The 21,155-nt window shown below is 50.1% G+C and overlaps 2 protein-coding genes across 6 annotated transcripts; one reads left to right on the top strand and one right to left on the bottom strand.

Moving 5' to 3' along the window:
- The first annotated feature begins 499 nt into the window (after positions 1 to 499).
- On the top strand, positions 500 to 18,003 carry NPR2 (natriuretic peptide receptor 2). 4 transcript variants are annotated; one of them, XM_055293768.2, is made up of 22 exons: positions 500 to 1,988; positions 2,812 to 3,017; positions 8,497 to 8,610; positions 8,904 to 9,039; positions 9,272 to 9,366; positions 9,592 to 9,724; positions 9,945 to 10,029; positions 10,517 to 10,637; positions 10,800 to 10,874; positions 11,080 to 11,157; positions 11,389 to 11,493; positions 11,618 to 11,689; positions 13,782 to 13,941; positions 14,101 to 14,256; positions 14,336 to 14,504; positions 14,662 to 14,808; positions 15,293 to 15,416; positions 15,600 to 15,668; positions 16,781 to 16,955; positions 17,027 to 17,125; positions 17,428 to 17,519; positions 17,652 to 18,003. In XM_055293768.2, exons 1-22 carry the CDS (start codon positions 1,322 to 1,324, stop codon positions 17,715 to 17,717), a joined length of 3,144 nt encoding a protein of 1,047 aa, XP_055149743.1. In that variant the 5' UTR covers positions 500 to 1,321; the 3' UTR covers positions 17,718 to 18,003. The 4 variants fall into 4 exon arrangements, with proteins under 4 accessions (XP_055149743.1, XP_055149742.1, XP_055149744.1 ...); XM_055293767.2 differs by having other exon boundaries at positions 10,508 to 10,637; XM_063609764.1 differs by having other exon boundaries at positions 1,157 to 1,769.
- SPAG8 (sperm associated antigen 8) lies at positions 16,055 to 21,147 on the bottom strand. 2 transcript variants are annotated; one of them, XM_063609771.1, is made up of 8 exons: positions 20,365 to 21,147; positions 19,455 to 20,262; positions 19,155 to 19,329; positions 18,908 to 18,953; positions 18,710 to 18,824; positions 18,519 to 18,581; positions 17,676 to 17,784; positions 16,055 to 16,578 (listed from the first exon to the last, which is right to left on the bottom strand). In XM_063609771.1, the coding sequence occupies exons 1-8, from the start codon at positions 20,448 to 20,450 to the stop codon at positions 16,466 to 16,468; spliced, it is 1,515 nt and encodes a 504-aa protein (XP_063465841.1). In that variant the 5' UTR covers positions 20,451 to 21,147; the 3' UTR covers positions 16,055 to 16,465. The 2 variants fall into 2 exon arrangements, with proteins under 2 accessions (XP_063465841.1, XP_063465842.1); XM_063609772.1 differs by lacking the exons at positions 16,055 to 16,578; positions 17,676 to 17,784 and adding an exon at positions 18,090 to 18,404.
- Positions 21,148 to 21,155: the final 8 nt, after the last annotated feature.

Genomic DNA, 21,155 nt, shown 5'->3' with positions numbered 1-21,155 from the left:
GGCCCGTCCAGGGAGCGGGCATGGTCCCCGGTGGGGTAAGCCGCACTGCTGTCGCGAGGGCGCTATGGTTTGCTAGGTGGGGGGGCTGGTGAGGATACCACACGTCTGGGGATCCTCGACTGCTTCCTGGAGACTGGAGCCACTGAGGGACTCAGGGAGTTCAGAGGGAAGACCCAAGAAGAGCGGGCTAAGCGAGGGGGAGAGGACAAACCCTGGGGTCGCCGGCGTGTGTGAGATGGAAATGGAAGGAGAGGCGGCGGGGGGACCAGGGGCGTGGGGGAGACCGGGGTAGGCCCTGAGAGTGAGGGAGCGCCCGGGAACCCTGCTGGCCGGCGAGACCTTGGTGCGGAGCCCCCAAGTGCTCACCGGGGTGGGTTTGGGACCTGGCGGTCCCGGGCGCTCGGGTGGGGGGTGGGGGAAGGCAGCCGGCGCCGGAGGGTGGGGCCGGGAGGGAGGAGGAGGGGCGGCGGGGGAGGGGCGGGGGCGGGCGGCCTGCCCGGGGGAGTCGCACTCGGCCGCCGGCGCAGCGAGCGGAGACGGGCCGGGCCGAGGCGACCTGACCCGGACGAGCGGCGCGCGCGGGGCCCAGGCGGGGGGCGGGAGGAAGCGCCGGGCAGTGCCGGCCGCCGGGGCCCAAGAGAAGCGGAGCAGAGAGGAGCGGGGACACGGGCGGGGCCGCCGTAGCTCCGGATGGGACCAGCGCCCGGGCCCGTTAGTCCAAGCAGGAGCTTCGGGAGAAGCCTTCACAGGGAGATTTACCCCTGCCTTCCCCTGCCCTCCGGCCCAGGCCTCGCTTTGCTCCCCGCCTGCCCATGATCCCAGTCCTTCCGCGGCGCGGGCACCCTCCCACCTTACCCCCTTGGTCCTATGTGTCGCAGCGCCCTCCTGCCCTCCCGGCCCTTTCAGCTGTGAGGTTCCCCCAGGCCGTTTCTTTGTACCACTCGCCCCCCCCCCCCACCCCATCCCAGTCCCAGATCCCCTTTTCCTTCTCAGCTTTGGATTCATCAGGCTTCTTCACCTCGCACTGTCCCCATCCCGGCCGCAGGCCCCCTCGGTCCCTCCCTCCCCCTGCCACCCCCCTCTCAGTCCTCAGTCCTTGCCCTAGGCTGGTAGCCCACTCCTTGCCCGCCCCCCGCCTTCCTCTCATCTCCCCCTCCTCTCCCTGGCCCCCAGCACCTTCTGCATCCCAGCCTACCTAGCTTACTCTTCCTTCTCTTCCTGGCCCTCTTCACCAGGCTCCAGGCTGGGGGGTGCTCGCGTCTCCCCTGTAGGCCAGAGCAGCCCCAGGTTCTGGGGGCAGTGGGGCTGCTGCTTTATCCCCATGGCGCTGCCGTCACTCCTGCTGTTGGTGGCAGCCCTGGCAGGTGGGGTGCGTCCTCCCGGGGCGCGGAACCTGACGCTGGCGGTGGTGCTGCCAGAACACAACCTGAGCTATGCCTGGGCCTGGCCACGGGTGGGACCCGCTGTGGCACTAGCTGTGGAGGCACTGGGCCGTGCACTGCCCGTGGACCTGCGGTTTGTCAGCTCCGAACTGGAAGGCGCCTGCTCTGAGTACCTGGCACCGCTGAGCGCTGTAGACCTCAAGCTGTACCATGACCCCGACCTGCTGTTAGGTCCCGGTTGCGTGTACCCTGCTGCCTCTGTGGCCCGCTTTGCCTCCCACTGGCGCCTTCCCCTGCTGACTGCGGGTGCTGTGGCCTCTGGTTTTTCGGCTAAGAATGACCATTATCGTACCCTGGTTCGCACTGGCCCCTCTGCTCCCAAGCTGGGTGAGTTTGTGGTGACACTACACGGGCACTTCAATTGGACTGCCCGTGCTGCCTTGCTGTACCTGGATGCTCGCACAGATGACCGGCCTCACTACTTCACCATCGAGGGCGTCTTTGAGGCCCTGCAGGGCAGCAACCTCAGTGTGCAGCACCAGGTGTATGCCCGAGAGCCAGGGGGCCCCGAGCAGGCCACCCACTTCATCCGGGCCAACGGGCGCAGTGAGTGTGGCCCGGGCTATTTTAGGGTCAGGGGAGGAGGGTCGCTGTGTCCCTAAAGCTCAGCACTGGGGAACTGTAGATGGAGATAGGCATTGAGCAACCGTATGTGGTGGTTGGGATCAAGAAGCACACGTGGACAGAGCACCTGTGAGAGGGCCAAGGCTTCATCATGGGAGCTTGTGAACACCCTAGGCAGATGGAAACAAGGAAGAAGAGAGCATGAGGGGTGAAGCCTTGTATCAAGGTGGAATGTGAAAAATGAGGGGATACTGAGTTTTGGGAGCAATGTGTGTGCCCTAGAGTAGTGAATGTGATTGACAGCCACTCTGAAATGTGCCCTGTCTGTGATCAGAGCTACCACCCAGACTGGGCGCCAAGACCCCTTGGTGGTGTAAAAATAATGAGGGCTCCATGAACGGGCTCAAGGCTCAGCAGATTTGGGAAAGACAGGTAAAGCTCATACTGAGAAATCTGTGCTGTCAGTGCCTTTGAGCCCAGGGAAGGGCAGGGAAGAGTCAGGGAGCAGGCGGGTTGGGTGGAGAGCAGCAAGGGAGGCTCTGGGAAAGGGAGGGGCTTGAGAGTGACAGCTCCCTTCCTCTGGGGTCTGGACAGGCTCTGACTTCTGCCAGATGGTCCATATGGCCCCAGGGTACTTATGGTGGACTCCAAGTGGGGCGGGCTGGGGAGCATCTGCTTTGGGGTTGATAGGTTAGGGCACTCTCTTTCTTGCTGAAGAGGGACATCCCAGTGATTCAGAGAAGGGGCTGTGTGGCGGACCTGGATACCTTCTCAGGGTGCTCCTCTGTCATGTACCTGCTCCCAGTTGTGTATATCTGCGGCCCTCTGGAGATGCTGCATGAGATCCTGCTTCAGGCCCAGAGGGAGAATCTGACCAATGGGGATTATGTCTTCTTTTACCTGGATGTCTTTGGGGAGAGTCTCCGTGCAGGCCCCACACGTGCTACAGGCCGGCCCTGGCAGGACAATCGCACCCGGGAACAGGCCCAGGCCCTCAGAGAGGCCTTTCAGGTATCATTTGAGCCAAATCTGAAGGAGGAGGGGGAAGAGGTGCTTCGCTGGAAATTCTCTCTCACAAGACCCCAAAGAAACCCTAGGAACCAGGCAGGAATTGTGAGCCACAGGAGTAAAATGAACAGAGGCGTTCTGAGTCTAGTGTCACCCTTTCTTACTTCTCTACTTTTGTGACTCAGTGTGCTTGCTGCCAAGACTGACTTTGGCTGCCTCCAAAATCCTAAAACACTGACTTTCCTAAGTGCCAGTAGTAGGCTATATTGTGGGGGAGAAAAGTTCAGGCAAAGATCTGATCTTAGCCCTTGGGTGGGCTTCCACCCTTTGTGGAGAGGTGAGGCATCGTTCTGGTACAGTCAGACAAAGTTTGAGAAAGGATAGGATTATGTGTCCTGGAACAGACATTAAGAACTTTAGTGGCTCAGAGGAGGAAGAGTCAGTGTGGGCTGTGTTTAGGGAAGGCTTTTATACAGGAAGTGAGACCCTGTTGTGACTTTAATGATAGATGTCATATTCATAGTCAGAGTGGGAGAGGAGATCCAAACATCCTGAGCAAAGAGAAAAAGATAGGAATGGGCGTGTTTGAGAGACCAAGAAGATACTGACCCGACAAGAATGAGGGGTTCACTTAAGGGAGATACAGGAAATAAAGTTGCAAAGGTATAATCAGATTAAGGAGAGCTCTAAGTCTTAAGGCACTAGGACTTGAATTTGGGGTCCTTGACTTTTTTTGTGTTTGTGGAGATAAATATACAGTAGTGACAGAATTCAGGATTAGCAGAGAGGGAGACCTGGGGCAGTGAGACCAACTGTAACAGATTAGAAGAGGGTGAGGTGATATGGCTTGAACTAGTGTGATGATAGCAGGAATGGAAAGAAACGCATTTCAGATTTCAGAAAATTTGTGGGGAATGTTGGCATGACTCTGTTCATTTCACTCCTGCTCAAAACTTCCAGTGACTTGTGTTCTAGAGAATAAAATCCTGACTCCTTATTATGACATTTAAGACCCTTTGCAGTCTGTTCTCAAGCCACTTTTTCAGTCTTACTTCCTGGTACCCTCATGCTGAGAACTGCAGCCTACCAGGCCTCTGAGTTTCCCCAACCCCGGGGCCTTCCTGCCCCTGTGCCTTTATGTTCTTTTTCCTTTTGTCTAGAATGCTCTTCCTTCCCTCATCCCAAATATCTGCCTCTGAAAAATCATACCCATGAATCTTCCCCTGATTCCTCCGCCACTTTTTTACTAACCGTGCATATAAGTGTTTCCCATGTATTTATCCATATCCCTCCTTTTTTCCAAGAAGGATTGGAGGTGGCTTATGTGATAACCTTAAAGTCCTTTAAACTCTGGGATTATTTGGTTCTAAGTAGCTGTGTATAAGGGCTGGACCTGGGTGGCCATTCTTCTCCAGTGAGTAAGGTTTTATGTGGCTGTGATTATATATTTGGTTGCGACTGACGAGTGTGTGTCTGACTGAGAATGACATAGCTGTTTGCATGCCTGAGAATGAGTCTGTGACTGTCACACTTGAATATGGGCCGTGGCAGGACAGGTTTTGTTTATGCTATAATGTTTTCCTAAAACAATCTTCTCACCTTTGTCTGGGTAATGCTTCCATATTCTTTAAGACTCATACCAGCTATTTTCCCTTCTAGGAAATGATCCCAGAATCCCTAAGTGGGACTGAATTTCCTACTCTTTTGCTTAACTCCATCTACCATATAACTAACCATATTATTCAGTCTGTGTTTGATTTATTTGAAGGCTGACTCATTTCATTAGTATTTACTGAGCACCTCTCATGTCCAGTCACTGTGCTAGGTACTTGTATACAAGGGAGAGCATAAGAGACTTTGTTCCTGCCTTTTTGGAGTTTACATTTGGTAGGATGGGCAGGCAATAAATAAGTAAGGAAATAAATACAAATGTAGGGACATATTGTGATGTGTTACTAAAATATAAAGAGGAAAGGAATAGAATGCTATGAAAAGAGAAGAACAAGGGGATTGTAATTCAGCTGGTGTGGACTTCAGAAGATCTGTGACCCTCTCAGATGGGAGCACTCCATAACCTTCCTGGTTATATCCTTTTTCTTTTTGAGACAGCTCTGTTGCCCAGGTTGGAGTGCAGTGGTGTGATCACAGCTGCTCACTGCAGTCTTGACCTCCCAGGCTGAAGCAATCCTCCCACCTCAGCCTCCCGAGTTGCTGGGACTACAGGCATATGCCTCCATGCCCAGCTAATTTTTTATTTTTTGTAGAGATGGGGTCTTGTCATGTTGCCCAGGCTGGTCTCGAATTCCTGGGCTCAAATGATCTTCTTGCCTTGGCCTCTCGAAGTGCTGGGATTACAGGCATGAGCCACTGTGCCTTGCTGGCTGTATTCTATTTGTGGAAGAAAAGCCTCACTTTCTTCTGTGAGCATTATTGCCCAGCCAAGGGTCCCCAGCATTAAGGGTAGAGAGAGGAGGGATCTAGTCATCCAATAATCAGTAATATCAATTAACTCTCAGTTCTCTCCCTCACTGTGGGCATTATTCAGACAGAGAAATAAAGAGGGAGCCTTTGCTGCAACACAAGAGAAGGGAACTAGGCAGCCAGGAATATGCTGACGGGAAGGTCAAGGCTTTGGGTAGGTGGGGCTGAGGGGTGATGAGGTGCCCCGCCCCCCCACCTTCCAATGCAGAAGCAGGGGAGGGGCTGAGGGAAGTTGGGCAGTTAGCTCCAGCCAAGCAAGGATGAAAGAGCACAGAGCCCTTCTCCCAGAGACACTGGCCCTCTGAGATCCCAGACCAGGCCAGCCTGGAAAAAGTGGCAATAGAGGAAAGGAGGCCTTGACACAGATGCCCACAGCTTTTCCAGGATGGTATCATGCTCAAGGAAAGGCCCGAGCTCATGCTGTATCGGTACTGGCTACTGGGGAGAGAGCTCTGAAATCAAGTATGTTGATATGATTTTTCTCTCCCATTTAGCCACTAGCTGCTCCAGGGCAGGGATCATGCTCATCTTCATATTCCATATGTCTAGCATGTAGTAGGTGTTTAACACATATTTGCTGAACTGAATTAGGAGTGTGTTGGGGAGAGGGGGATAGGATGAGGAATTCATCTAGACAGGAGTAGAGCTGGCAAGTAATGTAAACTAGGTGATCAACCAGGATAGGGAAGAAAAGATTGAGTGGAACTAAATAAGCAATGACCAGGCTCTGAGGATCCAGAGGCCCAGGCTGGTCAATGGAGGACTACAGGGTTAGAAACCCAGGCAGAGGTCACAACCTACATGACCAGCATGAGATTGGGTTACACGCAGGGAGCACCAGCGGCAAGAATGGAAGAAAGCACTAAACCAAGGGCTTGGAGATCACTTGTCTCGTTAGGCCACTGTTGACCACCCTCCAGTTGGCCAGGGCAGGTCTCAGTGGGCGGGTCCACAGGTAGAGGCAGGTGCCCCCTGAGGGTGCACATTTCCTAGGTGTGCTCCTGGCACCCACCCACCACTGCACCCATTTGTGGCGGCCTTTGCTTGTTTTTTTCCACCTAGGGTCCATCGTGAAATGGGACACAATTATCCTCCTTTACCTTCTCTCAAGCCCCTGAGCAAGCACAGAAACTGTTTGAGGTTGGGTTTTTTTTTTTGTTTGGTTTTTCATTTTTGTTTTTTGGTACTACAACTACAACTAGTAACCACAGCAAAAACAGTTCTAGCATAGCAGTTTAGGGGGACCATGGGGTCAAAACTATTTAAAAAAATACTAAGATCTTATCTGCTTTGTCACGCTTGTTCTTTTGTGATTGTGTAGTGAAGTTTTCCAGAGGTTACATGGCATGATGATGTCATCACTTGGACAGCTGTGGAAGGTGTGCTTGTGTGTTCTTACATTTTCAAAATTTATTAGTTTTAACTTCTAAGATGGTCAATATTGATAGATATAGTCCACATAAACTTTATTTGGAGTCCTTAATAATTTTTAAGAGTGTAAAGCGATTGTGAGACCAAAAAGTTTGATAACTGCTAACCTAGCAAATCAGCCAAGCTTAGTGTTGAGAATTAGTGTTAAAAATGTGTTAAAAACCTACCATCAGCCTTTATTGAAATATAAATTGTGTTGAACCTGACCTTTTCTTGCCATTTTCCTGACTTTTTACATTGCTTGTCAACAATATTCTACTTCTTTATTTTATTCTTGGAACAGGTGCTACTGAATGAACTGTTCCAACCCTTTCCTTAGTTCCCTTCTCTTTTTTAAAAAATTTTACCTGAGACTGGGAGAATATTAGAAGTGTGTAATCAGGCAGCCAAATGCTCTAGTAAGAATAATGATATCTTGAGGCAAGCTGCAGTCTAATATAATGAATGCATATTATAAATCGACTTTATTATTTCCTATCTGTAATGAATTGATACATAATAGGCCATATGTGATGTGTCTGGTGCAGCGTATCTCTATGGTCCACACGTACTTTCTATAACAAGAATAAACAAACTAGGAGAAATGACCAGATTTTAAATGATCATTTCACAAAGTCATATTTCACAAAATGTATTGAACTGAAGTCTTTCCTTGAAGTTGTGATGCCAGTTTCCTGTTGGAGCAGAGGTTGGTCTCAGTGACTATGTGGCCTGAGGCAGGGCCTGAGGCTGGGAGGTCCAGCAGCCCAGGAAGGGGAAACGTGTGAGACTAATGGGAGCTAAGCAGGCACTTTGGTGAGAGATAGAGATGCTGACTCATGTGCCAGTGAGATGTGTGCATGTCTGAAATCACATGTGTCATTTGCTTACCTGTGAAATGTGTGTAGGCATGTGACTGTGTGTTTGTCCCTGTGACACATCTGTTACTCAGTAAGCAGGACAGTGCTGTTTGTGGTAGGTGTTCCACACATTAAATGGATGAGCACACAGCTTTTCACAGGTGGAATCACTGTCTCAAAGTATTTCCCTCAGTTGTCATAGGGCCTGAAATCTCTCTAATTCACTGGGCAGAGACACTGTGTTCAAGTGGCTGAAATGAAAATGTCAGTATTTTACTGATGGCATTAACAGTGATTAACACCTCAGAGAGGAGCTGTTGGTGGGTGTTGTCCTTGGTCATGAGCAGATACCCAGAAAGCATGGGACAGAGGAGCCGTGTGAGCTGTGGTGGCCTGGCAGGAACCTGGATGCTGGAAGGGAGCTCTGGAAGATGTTGGGCTGGGCTTTGGGGATGGGGTTGACTATTATTTGCCAGTTTCCACCTTCCCAGAACCAGTCCTATCTACCTTTCAGGAGGAGTGCCACTCCCTCTTCCCAGATGTATGAAGCACAACACACACACACACACACACACACACACAGAGGTTAGTAGCCCTTTCAAAGGCTTCAGACTCACCTGTGTATATTTTATATCATGTATATTTTACCAAGTTTCCCTGTCCTGCATCTTCTCTTCCCCTAATGCCTATCTTGAATCCTGTTCACTCTTCCCCATGTGCTGCTGGTACAGACTGTATTGGTGATCACGTACCGAGAACCCCCAAATCCTGAGTATCAGGAATTCCAGAATCGTCTGCTGATAAGAGCCCGGGAAGACTTTGGTGTGGAGCTGGGCCCTTCCCTGGTAAGTAGATCTCTCCCTTCCTGAGAGGCAGGTCAGGCTTTGGGGAAGGGCTTCTCTCCCAAACTCAGCATCAAGTCTTGGCTGTGGAGCAAGCCCAACTTTGGGGGGTATCCGCTTCCATCCAGGATTTTTCCTTCTGCCCTAGGGAGTAGTTAGGAATGGATGGCACTTTAGGAATAAGAGGAGGGAAAAAAGCAAACCAGAAGAGAGAATAGGTAGAAGGGAGACCCCAGAGAGTAGGGAAGGGGCCTTCCAGGACATTTGGAGAGTACTGCTGAAGTTGCCACCCCCAGATGAACCTCATCGCTGGCTGCTTCTATGATGGGATCCTGCTATATGCTGAAGTCCTAAATGAGACAATACAGGAAGGAGGCACCCGGGAGGATGGACTTCGAATTGTGGAGAAGATGCAGGGACGAAGATACCATGGTAATGAAGAGGGGTCGATGGGGGTCTGAGGGCTGATGTCAGGAATAGAGTGGGCTGAAGAAGAAACAGATGTCAGGATCACCACAGCTTTAGTGGGGGGTTAGTGAATATGGCAGAGGTGCCCACACCTCAAGATCAGGGAAGGGTAGACTCTGAGGGAGCCGTAGGCATGGGTGAGTGGGAGAGGACCCCAGGGTAGACCTCAAAGTAAGGGCACTCTTTTCTATCTTAGGTGTAACTGGACTGGTTGTCATGGACAAGAACAATGACCGGGAGACTGACTTTGTCCTGTGGGCCATGGGAGACCTGGATTCTGGGGACTTTCAGGTGATGGGGGAGGAGGCAGGGAAGAGAGTGTGGCCCTGCAAAATCCAGCTTTCAAGGGTTCAGTGGGGGCAGAGCCAAAACTACTGGAGGAGGGACTTGTTTTCTCTGCTGGCACTGCATCCTGGCTGGGTGGTAGGTTGGGGAGGAAAGCAGCGAAACAGCTGGGGTCTGGGGAGGAGGCTGGTGGGAGCAGGCCTGTGGGTCCAGCTTTTTGCTTCCTTACAGCCTGCAGCCCACTACTCGGGAGCTGAGAAACAGATTTGGTGGACAGGACAGCCTATTCCCTGGGTGAAGGGGGCTCCTCCCTCGGACAATCCCCCCTGTGCCTTTGACTTGGACGACCCATCCTGTGATAAAAGTGGGTGTGTGCAGGGACTGGGAGCAGCTTTCCTCCCTTTGCTTTCCATTCGTGGCCTCCACCCTCACTGACCCTCCACTCTTAACTGTGCTTCTGCCTTTACGTCTGCATCCCTCCCTCCTCATTTCTTCCTACTCCCAAGGAATCTGTCTATGCATTCCGTTCTCCATTCTGCCAAGTCCACACACAGTCTTCCTCAGGGTCTCAATTTCCCCTTCAGCTCCACTTTCAACTCTGGCAATTGTGGCTCTGGGCACAGGAATCACCTTCATCATGTTTGGTGTTTCCAGCTTCCTAATTTTCCGGTGAGTTCTGGGTTTCCTGCTGACCTACTCCCTGCCCCCATTGCCACATAGCCTCTGGCTGAAGCCAGGTGGTCCCTATAACGTGGGATAGGGTAGTAGGTTTCTTAATTTGCTGGTTGTCTCTTAGATCCAACAGCGTCTTCCTCTCTAGCCTTTCTCTTTAGTTGTCTTTTAGCCTAGGTGTTTGTTCCACTTTTTGTTCTAGACTGGATATACTAGCTAGTGTTTTTCAGTGGGGTTAAGATCAAAGGTGAATTTTCCATTGGTGTTCTTTTAGGAAAGAACTTTCACCCCAATCTCTGTGTTTGTTAGTGAACATAGGGCATGTGCCAGATATGCCGAGAACGCAGCCTTATCTTCCAGACCTGTCTCTCAGGTGTAACAGTTGCAGCTTCAGGAGCTGCAGGGAAGCTCCTGCAACCCTGATGTTGGCTTGGGGGTGGCAGGATTCGGCTTGTCAGTCAACTGAGGTGTGCAGTCCTTACAGAAAGCTGATGCTGGAGAAGGAGCTGGCTAGCATGTTGTGGCGCATTCGCTGGGAAGAACTGCAGTTTGGCAACTCAGAGCGTTATCACAAAGGTGCAGGCAGTCGCCTCACACTGTCGCTGGTGAGCCCTTGTCTCAGCTGTCCCTCTGCCTCCCTCTGAGTTCCTGTCCCTTCTTACCCTGGATCTCTCCCAGCACATTGGCTTGTAATGATAGCCCCTGCACTACCACCATCATCTAATGTTCCTTTCATCCTTCCGCCTCCATGTTGCCCTTGGCCCCAGCGGGGATCCAGTTACGGCTCGCTCATGACAGCCCATGGGAAATACCAGATCTTTGCCAACACCGGTCACTTCAAGGTGAACAGTCATTTGCTTGTTCTGGTCCCCACCATTTCATCCTGTCTCATCCCCATCTGCCATCTCTGCCCCTAAACCTCTGTCCCTCATACCCTCCTCTCTGTGCCCAGCTGAGCTCCTGGATGCTTCCACTGCTCTCTAGCATTTCCTTGCACCCAGAACTTCTGATACTCATTTTCCTTTCCCCTTTCACTCCCACCATCAGGGAAATGTTGTCGCCATCAAACATGTGAATAAGAAGCGCATTGAGCTGACCCGGCAGGTTCTGTTTGAACTCAAACATGTATGTAATGGAGGATGGACTGAGGGTGAGGGGTAAACAGGGATGGGGAAGAGGAGTGGGGAAAACTATGAAATAGTAAAATTGGCTAGATGGGCAAGCGGTTGATTTATAAATGATTTTAAAATTGTAGATACAACTAAGAGAAACATCCTCTTATGTAGTTGTAAGTTTCTGCATCTGATTTTTAACTCTTTCAATTTTCTTATCCTTCCCATTGTTTTTTTCTGCCAGATGAGAGATGTTCAGTTCAACCATCTCACTCGCTTCATTGGCGCCTGCATAGACCCTCCCAACATTTGCATTGTCACTGAATATTGTCCTCGTGGGAGTTTACAGGTGAGGGATAGGTGTAGGAGATTATGGCAGGGGTGGGGAGGATAGACCCAAAGTTATACTGACTCTATGCCAGGTGATAGCTGGTGGGACCAGGACAGACAATCTATTCCATGTCACTTACCAGGATATTCTAGAAAATGACAGCATCAACTTGGACTGGATGTTTCGTTATTCACTCATTAATGACCTTGTTAAGGTGAGTCTTCCCCACTCCTTAAAAGTTCATCCACTTTAAATCACTTCCACTGTTCTTTGATTGTGGTTTTTCTCCTTCCAGTCCTCTGAAAGTCCTGTTCTCTCATCTCCCCTTATTCCCATGGTCAGGTAATAATGGGTAAACGAGGAATCTGGGGCTTATAATTGGGAGAGTGAGTTTTACCTGCCACAAGGAATCCTGTGCCTGTAGAGAGTTTCTGTCTTTCTGTCTTAAATATCTCAGATCTCTTTCCGTCATCTCTTTTACCTCCAGGAACTCATAAAATGAGTCAGGTCTCTGAACATATTTATCTCCTGTTTTTCCTCTCATTATTTTACTCTCTGACCAATATTTGGCATGTCTGCCCTTTTGTTCAGAAAACTGAAGTTTAAAAAAAGGAACATTTACTAGTAGAACTAAGAGAAACCAAGGAAGATTGTACTAAAAACCTTTGGTACTCTTGTGTTATACTAGGTTTCAGCTATGTTCAAATGACTCAGAGGCCCACAGATTTGTGGAGCATAAAATAGACTCTTGCATGAGTTGGGCAGATTTTCTGAAATAGGTCTCATAGCCAGTGAGCATCCCAGTGGATCACCCCACATTGTATTTGAAGCTAGCTTTGGTTTTCTGCTAAATTCTCATGAAGTTATTTAAAAAGTATTTTTTTGTGTGTGAAAATTTGCTATCAAATGAGAGATAAAAATATTAGTAAAGCCAATATCATGCTCAACTAGAGGTTTGATGATAAATATAAGAAAAACACAACTCTTGAGAGAACAGTGATTTGGTGGAAAAGTGATTTACAACAAAGCCAGAAGCCTAATCCTGTGATTTTTGAAGGCATCCTTTGCACAGTTTCCACACAAGTAAATTCACAACTTCAGAGATTCCCAAAAGTTTTGTTGATACCAAAGAAATAAAAAGGAAGAGTTCATAGAGATTAGAGTTATGAATTAAGTCCAGAGCTAAACATTTAGACAGAAATGTTTTTTTGTTAGCATATTGAAACTTGTATCCTCTTTCTGTCTCACCTGAACTGATTTGGGTGGCTCCTAGGGTTTCATTTTTGGGGAGCATCATTTAGACTTTTTTTTTTTCCCTGAGACAGGGTCTTATTCTGTCATCTAGGCTAGAGCGTAGTGGCTAGATCACTGCTCACTGCAGCTTCGACCTCCTGGGCTCAAGTGATTCTCCCATCTTTGCCTCCTGAGTAGCTGGGACCACAGCATGTGCTGCCGTGCCCGGCTCATTTTTGTATTTTTGGTAGAGATGGGGTTTTGCCATGTTGCCCAGGCTGGTCTTCAACTGCTGGGCTCAAGCAATCTGCCAGCCTTGGCCTCCCAAAGTGCTGGGATTACAGGCATGAGCCACTGAGCCCGGCCTTTAAGACTGTCTTTCAGCTCCTCGGAGGCAAAGGTTTTTCCCCCTCTGGACCCACAGAGCCAGCAGTTTTAGGCTTCTGCACTGGCTTAGCAGATTTTGTCCATTTTCCAGGTTTACGATGTTCTGCATTTTCTCTCTGATCCAGCATTCCCTCTAGTAGATCTTATTCCTCCTCTACCCCGACTTGCCCACCTCCCTCTAGTAGATCTTATTCCTCCTCTACCCAGACTTGCCCACCTATACATGGTTATGCATTAAAGTTTACAACTGGTCTTCCTTGGTATATCCAGCTACTCTTGATACCTGGGTCTCAAGTCATGTCTTCCTAATTAGTTGCCAGGTATCTAAGACCATCATGGGTGTTATGTCATTTTGGTCTTCACCCAAGTTCTGTTCTCTTCACTAATCAGAAGATTGACTGCCCTCTCCAGGGTAGTCATGGGTAGCTCCACTTATCCCTCTTTTTAAGCATTTTCCCTGTCCCTGGTGGCTGGGTGCCTGTGTCCCGCTTATGATACCAGGAAGAGATGACTCTTCTGTTCTTCCTGCTTCCTTGGGTGGAAACTGCAAAGGATGCCTTCCAAAATCAGCTTATTATTTTTGTGGACCCAAGATCTGTAGACAGCTAGCCAGTGTCCATCTCATGGAGAGAGGGTATTCTAAGCCAGATATGATCCAGTCCCATGACTTGATCTGTACCCCGCAGGGCATGGCCTTTCTCCACAACAGCATTATTTCATCGCATGGGAGTCTCAAGTCCTCCAACTGTGTGGTGGATAGTCGTTTTGTGCTCAAAATCACAGACTATGGCCTGGCCAGCTTCCGATCAACTGCTGAACCTGATGACAGCCATGCCCTCTATGCCAGTGAGGCCCACCCCCACAACCCACTTTTTATATTGCTCCTCTTTCCACCTAGGGATGGCGGGAGAGGGAGGTGGAGTGACAGTAATATAGGGATGAGTCCAGGTGGGCTTGGGGGTGCCCCATTTTGGGCGACCTGGCCAGCTGGTTTCCTCTTTTCAGAGAAGTTGTGGACTGCCCCAGAACTGCTCAGTGGGAACCCCTTGCCAACCACAGGCATGCAGAAGGCTGACGTCTATAGCTTTGGGATCATCCTGCAGGAGATAGCACTTCGCAGTGGTCCTTTCTACTTGGACGGCCTGGACCTCAGCCCCAAAGGTAAGAGTCAATCCACTACCCACAGCCTTTTCTTCCTGGGAGAACTCTGTTCTTCATCCAAACCTTTGATCACCCTCAGAGATTGTCCAGAAGGTACGAAATGGTCAGCGTCCATATTTCCGGCCAAGCATTGACCGGGCCCAACTGAATGAAGAGCTAGTTTTGCTGATGGAGCGATGTTGGGCTCAGGACCCAGCTGAGCGGCCAGACTTTGGACAGATTAAGGGCTTCATTCGACGCTTTAACAAGTGAGAGGGCATTATGGGGCAGGGGCTTCCCAGGGATAGAAGACTCATTAGTCCTAGTGCGTGAAGTGGGGCAGGTGGGACCAGAGGGTGGGTTGGATAGGAAGTCCTGGGAGTCTTCAGAATCTTAGAGCAAGTGCCATATCCTGCCTCCCCCTAGGGAGGGTGGCACCAGCATATTGGACAACCTCCTGCTACGCATGGAACAGTATGCCAATAACCTGGAGAAGCTGGTGGAGGAACGCACACAGGCCTATCTGGAGGAAAAACGCAAGGCTGAAGCTCTGCTCTACCAAATTCTACCCCAGTGAGACTTTCTCCCCCTTCCTGAATTTTCTTTTGGGATTCTGCTCTGTTGGGCTCTGCCTCATCAGGCGCCTGAGAACTCACCTCCCAATCCTCAGAACCCTGCTGGCCACAGGGAGCCCCCCTGGTTATAGATTATTTGCTGTCATTCTGTCTCCACATCAGCTATGCTGCCTTCTTACTGGCTTCCCATCCCTTCTTCTTAAGACCCTGCTCTACCACGCCCTTGCTTCAGTAAGTGTATGTAAACCAGTCTCAACTTGAGATAGCTCCCATGCACAGGGATTCCCCTCAAAACCCCCTGCCACTTGTGTGCCTTACCTTGCATTAGACTGTAATGTCTTCCCAGCCACTTTTCTCCCTCCCACCTGCAAAGCCCAGCTTTCTTGTTACAGCTCATCTCTGCTGCAGCCACATACACCTTCCCTCTCTCTTCCTCTCCTACTCTCTTGGAGTTTGGCTCACACGGCACCCTTGCTTCCTAGTTCAGTGGCAGAGCAATTGAAACGGGGAGAGACTGTACAGGCTGAGGCCTTTGACAGTGTTACCATCTACTTCAGTGACATTGTTGGCTTCACAGCATTGTCAGCAGAGAGCACCCCCATGCAGGTGAGAGCCATGGGTGAGAGGTGGCGGGTGGGGTCGGGTGGGTAGGGACCTGGGGAAGCCTCACTGATCATAGGGAAGATGAGTTTGTTCTAGAGTTCCCACATCTTTTGATGGCTCATGGGTTAAGAATTCTTAGAAAGTTGGGCACAAGTCTCAGGGCCTCTGCTTTTCTATCCCTTTTAGGTAGTGACACTTCTTAATGACCTGTATACCTGCTTTGATGCCATAATTGACAACTTTGATGTCTACAAGGTGAGAGCTGGGACCGCTCTTCAATAGAAGACCCTTTAATAGAGACCCCCTTTGAAACCCAGTCTCCCTGAACCCCACACACCTTACCCACCCCATGATCAGTTTTCCCTCCAGGGTACCCAGCATCCTGGTGCTGGAGTGTACTTTGTAGACAGATGTAGCTCCAGCACTATAATTGTACATTCCAGTCGAATTTCTTGTGAATCCTTTGGCTTCTCTAATCAGAACCATCATGAGATTTAGCTCCTACCTCCCTGTAGTATAAATACAGCTTATCCAACATTTCTCTCCAGTCCTCTCCAGACATGGAAGAATCATATAGGATGTGGGTCCAGATTGATTTAGTGGGATGAGGGAATATACATTTTAAAAAGTAAAACTTTTTGTTGAAGTCATTGAGTTGGATTTATTGTCCTTGGGAGTAAAAATCATCTGGATTTGAATATTGGCTTGTTGCTAACTGTGTGGACTTAGGTAAGTAACAGAATCTCCCTGAGCCTCAGTTGTTTTATCTGTAAGATGGGAATAACAGATTTATTGTATGGAAAGTGCCTAACATTGTTTGGCATGTGGCAGACTACAATTTAGGGATAACTACTTTATCCCTAAATACTTAGTGTGTATTTCCTAAAAACTTCACTGTGTATTTCCTTAAAACAATGGCATTCATTCTCTTACATAGCTTTGGCACAATTACCAAAATCAAATGCCTGCTTTCCTCCTCTCTGACAGTTTGGGCTGTCTGGTCATTTCACTGGGCCTGCTTTACCTCCTCACCAGCCTCTGTCCTCTTGAGTTTAGCCTGTTTTCTTGCTTCCCATTTCCTGATGGCAGAGCCTATTGGTCCATGTCCTGCTGCGGACAGGGTGTTCATTCATTCGGCAAATGTTTACTGAGTATTCACCAGGTGCTGGGTGGAGAAAGAAGACTTAAAGGTTCCCTTGACATCTCCTCTCCCCTAGACTCAGGACCATGACACTTATTTTCTAGTCAATATTCTGGCCTCCAGGATGTCAGGATGATTAATGATGGTGTCCAGCTTGTCTCCCTCTACTCTTTCCCATCCCCATGGATATAAATAGAGGTGACCTTTTAATCCCCCTCTCAATCAGGTGGAGACGATTGGGGATGCTTACATGGTGGTATCTGGCCTCCCAGGCCGAAATGGTCAACGCCATGCACCAGAAATTGCTCGTATGGCCCTAGCATTACTAGATGCAGTTTCTTCCTTCCGCATCCGCCACCGACCCCATGACCAGCTGAGGCTACGCATAGGGGTCCATACTGGTAAGGCTGACTCTCACTCCAGCCCTAGTCTCCACCTTTCCCAGACTCTCCCAACCTGTTTCTTCTCATAGGGCCAGTCTGCGCTGGGGTTGTTGGCCTGAAGATGCCCCGTTATTGTCTTTTTGGAGACACAGTGAACACTGCTTCTCGAATGGAGTCTAATGGTCAAGGTAAGACATTAGCCCTCAACCCCATTGTTGGCCTCAATTTATCTTGCCCTTTTCTTCTTTTCATAATTCCTCCAATCTCTTAATCTGAGAGACCACAGTTCCTTAGTGTCACATCTTTGGGCATATTTTGTTTCTAATAGATATGCATTGGGAGGTTGGACATATTTTGGTTCTAATAGATATGCATTGGGAGCTTCCCAGGGATGGTTGGTTGGGCACAGTGCTATACCGTATCACCAATTCTTTGATTGCCTTTTCCTTGATTCCTCTTTCCACCATCCTCCCCATCCCACCCACCCCAGCGCTGAAGATCCATGTCTCCTCTACCACCAAGGATGCCCTAGATGAGCTAGGATGCTTCCAGCTAGAGCTTCGGGGGGATGTGGAAATGAAGGTGATGGCAGGCCATGGGGAGGGGGGCATGGAAAGGGAGGGTGAAAGTGATTATGGGAATCATGGGGAAAGAGAGGGAGACAAAGGGACTAACATTGAGGCATCTGAATCATGTCCACTCTCCCACTTCCAGGGGAAAGGAAAGATGCGAACATACTGGCTCTTAGGAGAGCGGAAAGGACCTCCTGGACTCCTGTAAACCCCCATTCTTCCCAAGTCAGACAGTCTTCTGCTGCTGGTACCTGGGTGGGCAATGGCCACCATGTCTGCACACACCAGAAATGGACATTTTCATATGCAATGGAAAACAGCCACAAAAAAACCTACCTTATATGGAAGTTGTAGCCCTCTGCAGCTCAGCCCTGTACATATACCTGTCCCTCTCTGGCTTGGTCCCCTTCCTCCCTACTTTGTGTAAATATCTGTATCTAAAACAGAATATTTTGGTCAAATATAAAACAATAATAAAAAAAGTTCTGATGTCATAGTGTGGGATAGGGGCAATCCCAAGGAAAGGTTATGGGGTATGCACACAGTGACCCACAGAATCACTAAATTAGCAGTCTCAGGATGACAGAGAACCCTTTATGTAAAGCCTCTTCAAGTACAGCGAGAATTAACTTCCTCCCGACGTCTCTAGTGCAGACAGAAATAGATTCCATATTCCATACCCCACTTCCCTCCTCACCCCTCAGACAGGAGTCATTCTCCCCCCTCCACCACCCAGCCTTCCTCCAGGACAGGGAAGGGAAGAGATTTCTCCCAATTGGTAGGGGTAATTCTCAAGTTCATAGGGCAAAAGTTGCCCCAGAGACAAGGGTACTGGTGTTGAGAAGCTGCAGTTCTTCCGGAATGGTGTGCCCAATGTCCTGATGTTACTGACACCCTGGAGGAGTGCCAGGATGAGGATGGATCCCGCTCTCCCCAAGCCAGAACAAACCAACTCTGCCCTACCTTTCCTGCCCCGCTCTGCCCCCAACACCTAGTCACCCTCACACACCGGTAGCTGTGGTGCCCTCTGTATCCAGAAGGTCTCAGGCTGCTCCTGGCGGTAGTCGTGAGGCTGTGAGGGAGGGTACTGAGTAACTCCTGGCCTTCAGCCCTCTCTCTCAACCTCTGGGCCTGGTACTTGGCCACAGCCTGTCAGAGCCCAGCTGTGCCAGTGGCAGGCGATGGGGGGTGGGTTCTCACCTTTGTTGGGGCAGGAGTCCCTGCTTGTGCCAGCTCCATTTGGTAATCATGGTGTGTCACAGACTCAACCTCGAAGAGCTTCCTTGTGGGTTCCTGTTCTGCCTGCACCTCTTTACTATGTAGCCCGAGGGATGTCAAGGCCATTCTCACCCAATTTTTCTCCTCCCCCTCCTTCTTCCCCTTTACCCAATCCCTTACCAGATCTGATGCTGCAGGAGCATCTCCAGCATGGCTTCACGCTTCCCTGTGAGAGGACGGGGGGTGGGCAGGGTGGGGTCTGGTTAAGAAGGAGGCCCAGAAGAAACTAACTTGAGAAAAGGAAGAAAAACCTTGGGGTTCCGCCCTTATATCCATTGGACAATCCGCAGCCCCACCAGAAATTCCTTCTTCTTCTTCCCTCTGACTAATATACTCGTTCTGGCCTACTCTCTCTCACATTTCACACCTCGAAGTGGCCAACAGACGTTTCCTGGTGGCTGGTACGAGTCTTTCTGGGTGGTGCTGGGGGGCATGGGTGACTTTAGTTGCACAGTCAGCAGTCCCCGGTGTCCGTGTCGGAAGAAAAAACTCTCAGAGCCATCCTGCATGCTTGGGACTTGATCCAGGTGGTTGGTGGCTCTCTGTGGATCCCAAGTTGAATGACTATAATATCCCTTCTGGTACCCACCCTCATGTAAACTACTGCCTCCCCCAAAGAAACTGAAGGCAGCCTTCAAGAAAAGGGAGCAGGCCAAAACTTTAATACCTCTTCCTCCCAGTTGTAGAGGAGGCACTGGCCCCGTGGCAATGTTTCATAGCAAACCATAGGCTTCCCTTTAATGTCTGGGGGTTTCCATAGTCCTCGGGCACCCGGTTCTAAGACTTGCAAAAATTCCCAAGGTGGTTGTTTCTGGGGCTCCCAGGGGCAGTGCTGACTCCAGGAGGTATGGTTAGGGACCCGATCTGCCACCAGGTTTCTGAACCCTGGAGGAATACAGGGGCTGAGCTCAGAGTCAGGGCCAGTGTCTGGACCAGGCCCACAGGCAGGACCAGGATGAGAGCCAGAGCCATGACCAGGACCAGAGCCAGGACTAGGACCAGAGCCAGAGCCAGGGACAGAGCCACAGCCAGGACCAGAGCCAGGACCAGAGCCATGGCCAGCACCTGAGCTGGAGCCAAGAACAGGCCCAGAGCTAGAGCCTGAAACAGGGCCAGGGTTAGAACTATGGTCAGTTGTAGTGCAAGGGTCCCGAGCAATACAGGAAACATAGACGGGCTCAAAGCCAAGACTCCCATGGGCTATATTGTGGGTAAAGCTGGGTCCTGAACAGGGCTCCCCAAAAAGGCTGGGGTCAGAGGACGGCTCCATGAACTCAGAACAGGGCGCTGGGGTCTTTGTAGATAATGCAGCTGCTTTGGCGGTGGTGAAGGCTGCAGTAGCTGCAGCAGCTGATGCAGCCGCTGTAGCTGCTGCGGTTGCAGCTGCCAGGGCCGACCTAGGACTGTCATCTGAAGAAGCAAACGGTTCCGAAGTGGGCCCTAGTCCTTCGGAGCTGGGCTGTATGTCTAAAGATCTGAAAGAAAGCAAACACGACATGGCTGTCAAAAACGCAGCAGAGGAAGTCCGCTAACCTTCCTCGTCCCCTTATGCCTGCAGCCAGAGCTGCGGCTCTCACCGCGACCGCGATCCCTCTGTAGACTCGTTGGTCTCCATCTTCAGACTCCAGCTACTGGGTTGCCGTAGAGACAGCAAACAACTCATGGAGCCTGCGCAGAAGTACAGCTGGGCGGACTTGAAGGTGGGGGTGGAGGCAAGTCCTCTGCGGGGCGGAAGTCTTCAGCCTGGTGCTGCCAGGGAGGTCCGCTTTCCGGTCCCGGCGGCATTCCGCCTCAGAGGGGGTTTTAGGGTTCCGCTGGCTTAAGACTTCGCCCTCCACGCCCAAACAGTCTTTGCGTGCGGTTTTCTAAGATGATGCTTTATGGGGATATGTCAGAAACAGGCACAGGGCTGTGGCATTAGATTACAGCCTACTTGGTGTTTGCTGAGAGGCAACAGTAGCTTCCCCTTAGTTTCTTAGTTCATTCTGAAAAGTGAGTGGGGTCTTTAACAAATGTTAAGGATGAAAATAAACAAACTAGCTGGAGCAAAATGGTGAGACATGGAATAGTGAAAAGGCAGCCGCTTCTGTTTGAGTGTGATTACTCCTCCTCTAATAAAAGACCCTCATATTGACCACCCTCCTCCTAAGCCCCCTTAGAACCTGGTTTGACCTCTGAAGAAGGGCCAGGATTGGCTTTCAGTTTCTTCCTACTCATTTAGGCTCATTCCTACTGTTACTTTTCCAGAAGCTTGACCTAGGGTGGACCACTTGTCAAAAAGACTTATGTATCTGCAGGCAACCTTTAACCACAGGTTGGACCTTCTCAGTGTCTTTCACTCAGACCAGTCAAGGGGCATCATAGCCTT

This window comes from Symphalangus syndactylus, chromosome 9 (assembly GCF_028878055.3).
Source record: "Symphalangus syndactylus isolate Jambi chromosome 9, NHGRI_mSymSyn1-v2.1_pri, whole genome shotgun sequence".
In the NCBI taxonomy this organism is placed as follows: Eukaryota; Metazoa; Chordata; class Mammalia; order Primates; family Hylobatidae; genus Symphalangus; species Symphalangus syndactylus.
This window is presented reverse-complemented; position numbering and strand designations above follow the sequence as displayed.

Bases quoted from the DNA above. Each gene is read 5' to 3' on its own strand.
- NPR2 (XM_055293767.2), top strand. From the start codon at position 1,322: ATGGCGCTGCCGTCACTCCTGCTGTTGGTGGCAGCCCTGGCAGGTGGG. The intron at 10,638-10,799 runs GTGAGCCCTTGT...CCTTGGCCCCAG, and splicing joins GTCGCCTCACACTGTCGCTG to CGGGGATCCAGTTACGGCTC. The intron at 16,956-17,026 runs GTAAGGCTGACT...TTCTTCTCATAG, and splicing joins ACGCATAGGGGTCCATACTG to GGCCAGTCTGCGCTGGGGTT.
- SPAG8 (XM_063609771.1), bottom strand. From the start codon at position 20,450: ATGAGTTGTTTGCTGTCTCTACGGCAACCCAGTAGCTGGAGTCTGAAG. The intron at 20,263-20,364 runs GTGAGAGCCGCA...GCTTTCTTTCAG, and splicing joins ACAGAGGGATCGCGGTCGCG to ATCTTTAGACATACAGCCCA. The intron at 19,330-19,454 runs GTATTAAAGTTT...TGGGATCCACAG, and splicing joins TCTACAACTGGGAGGAAGAG to AGAGCCACCAACCACCTGGA.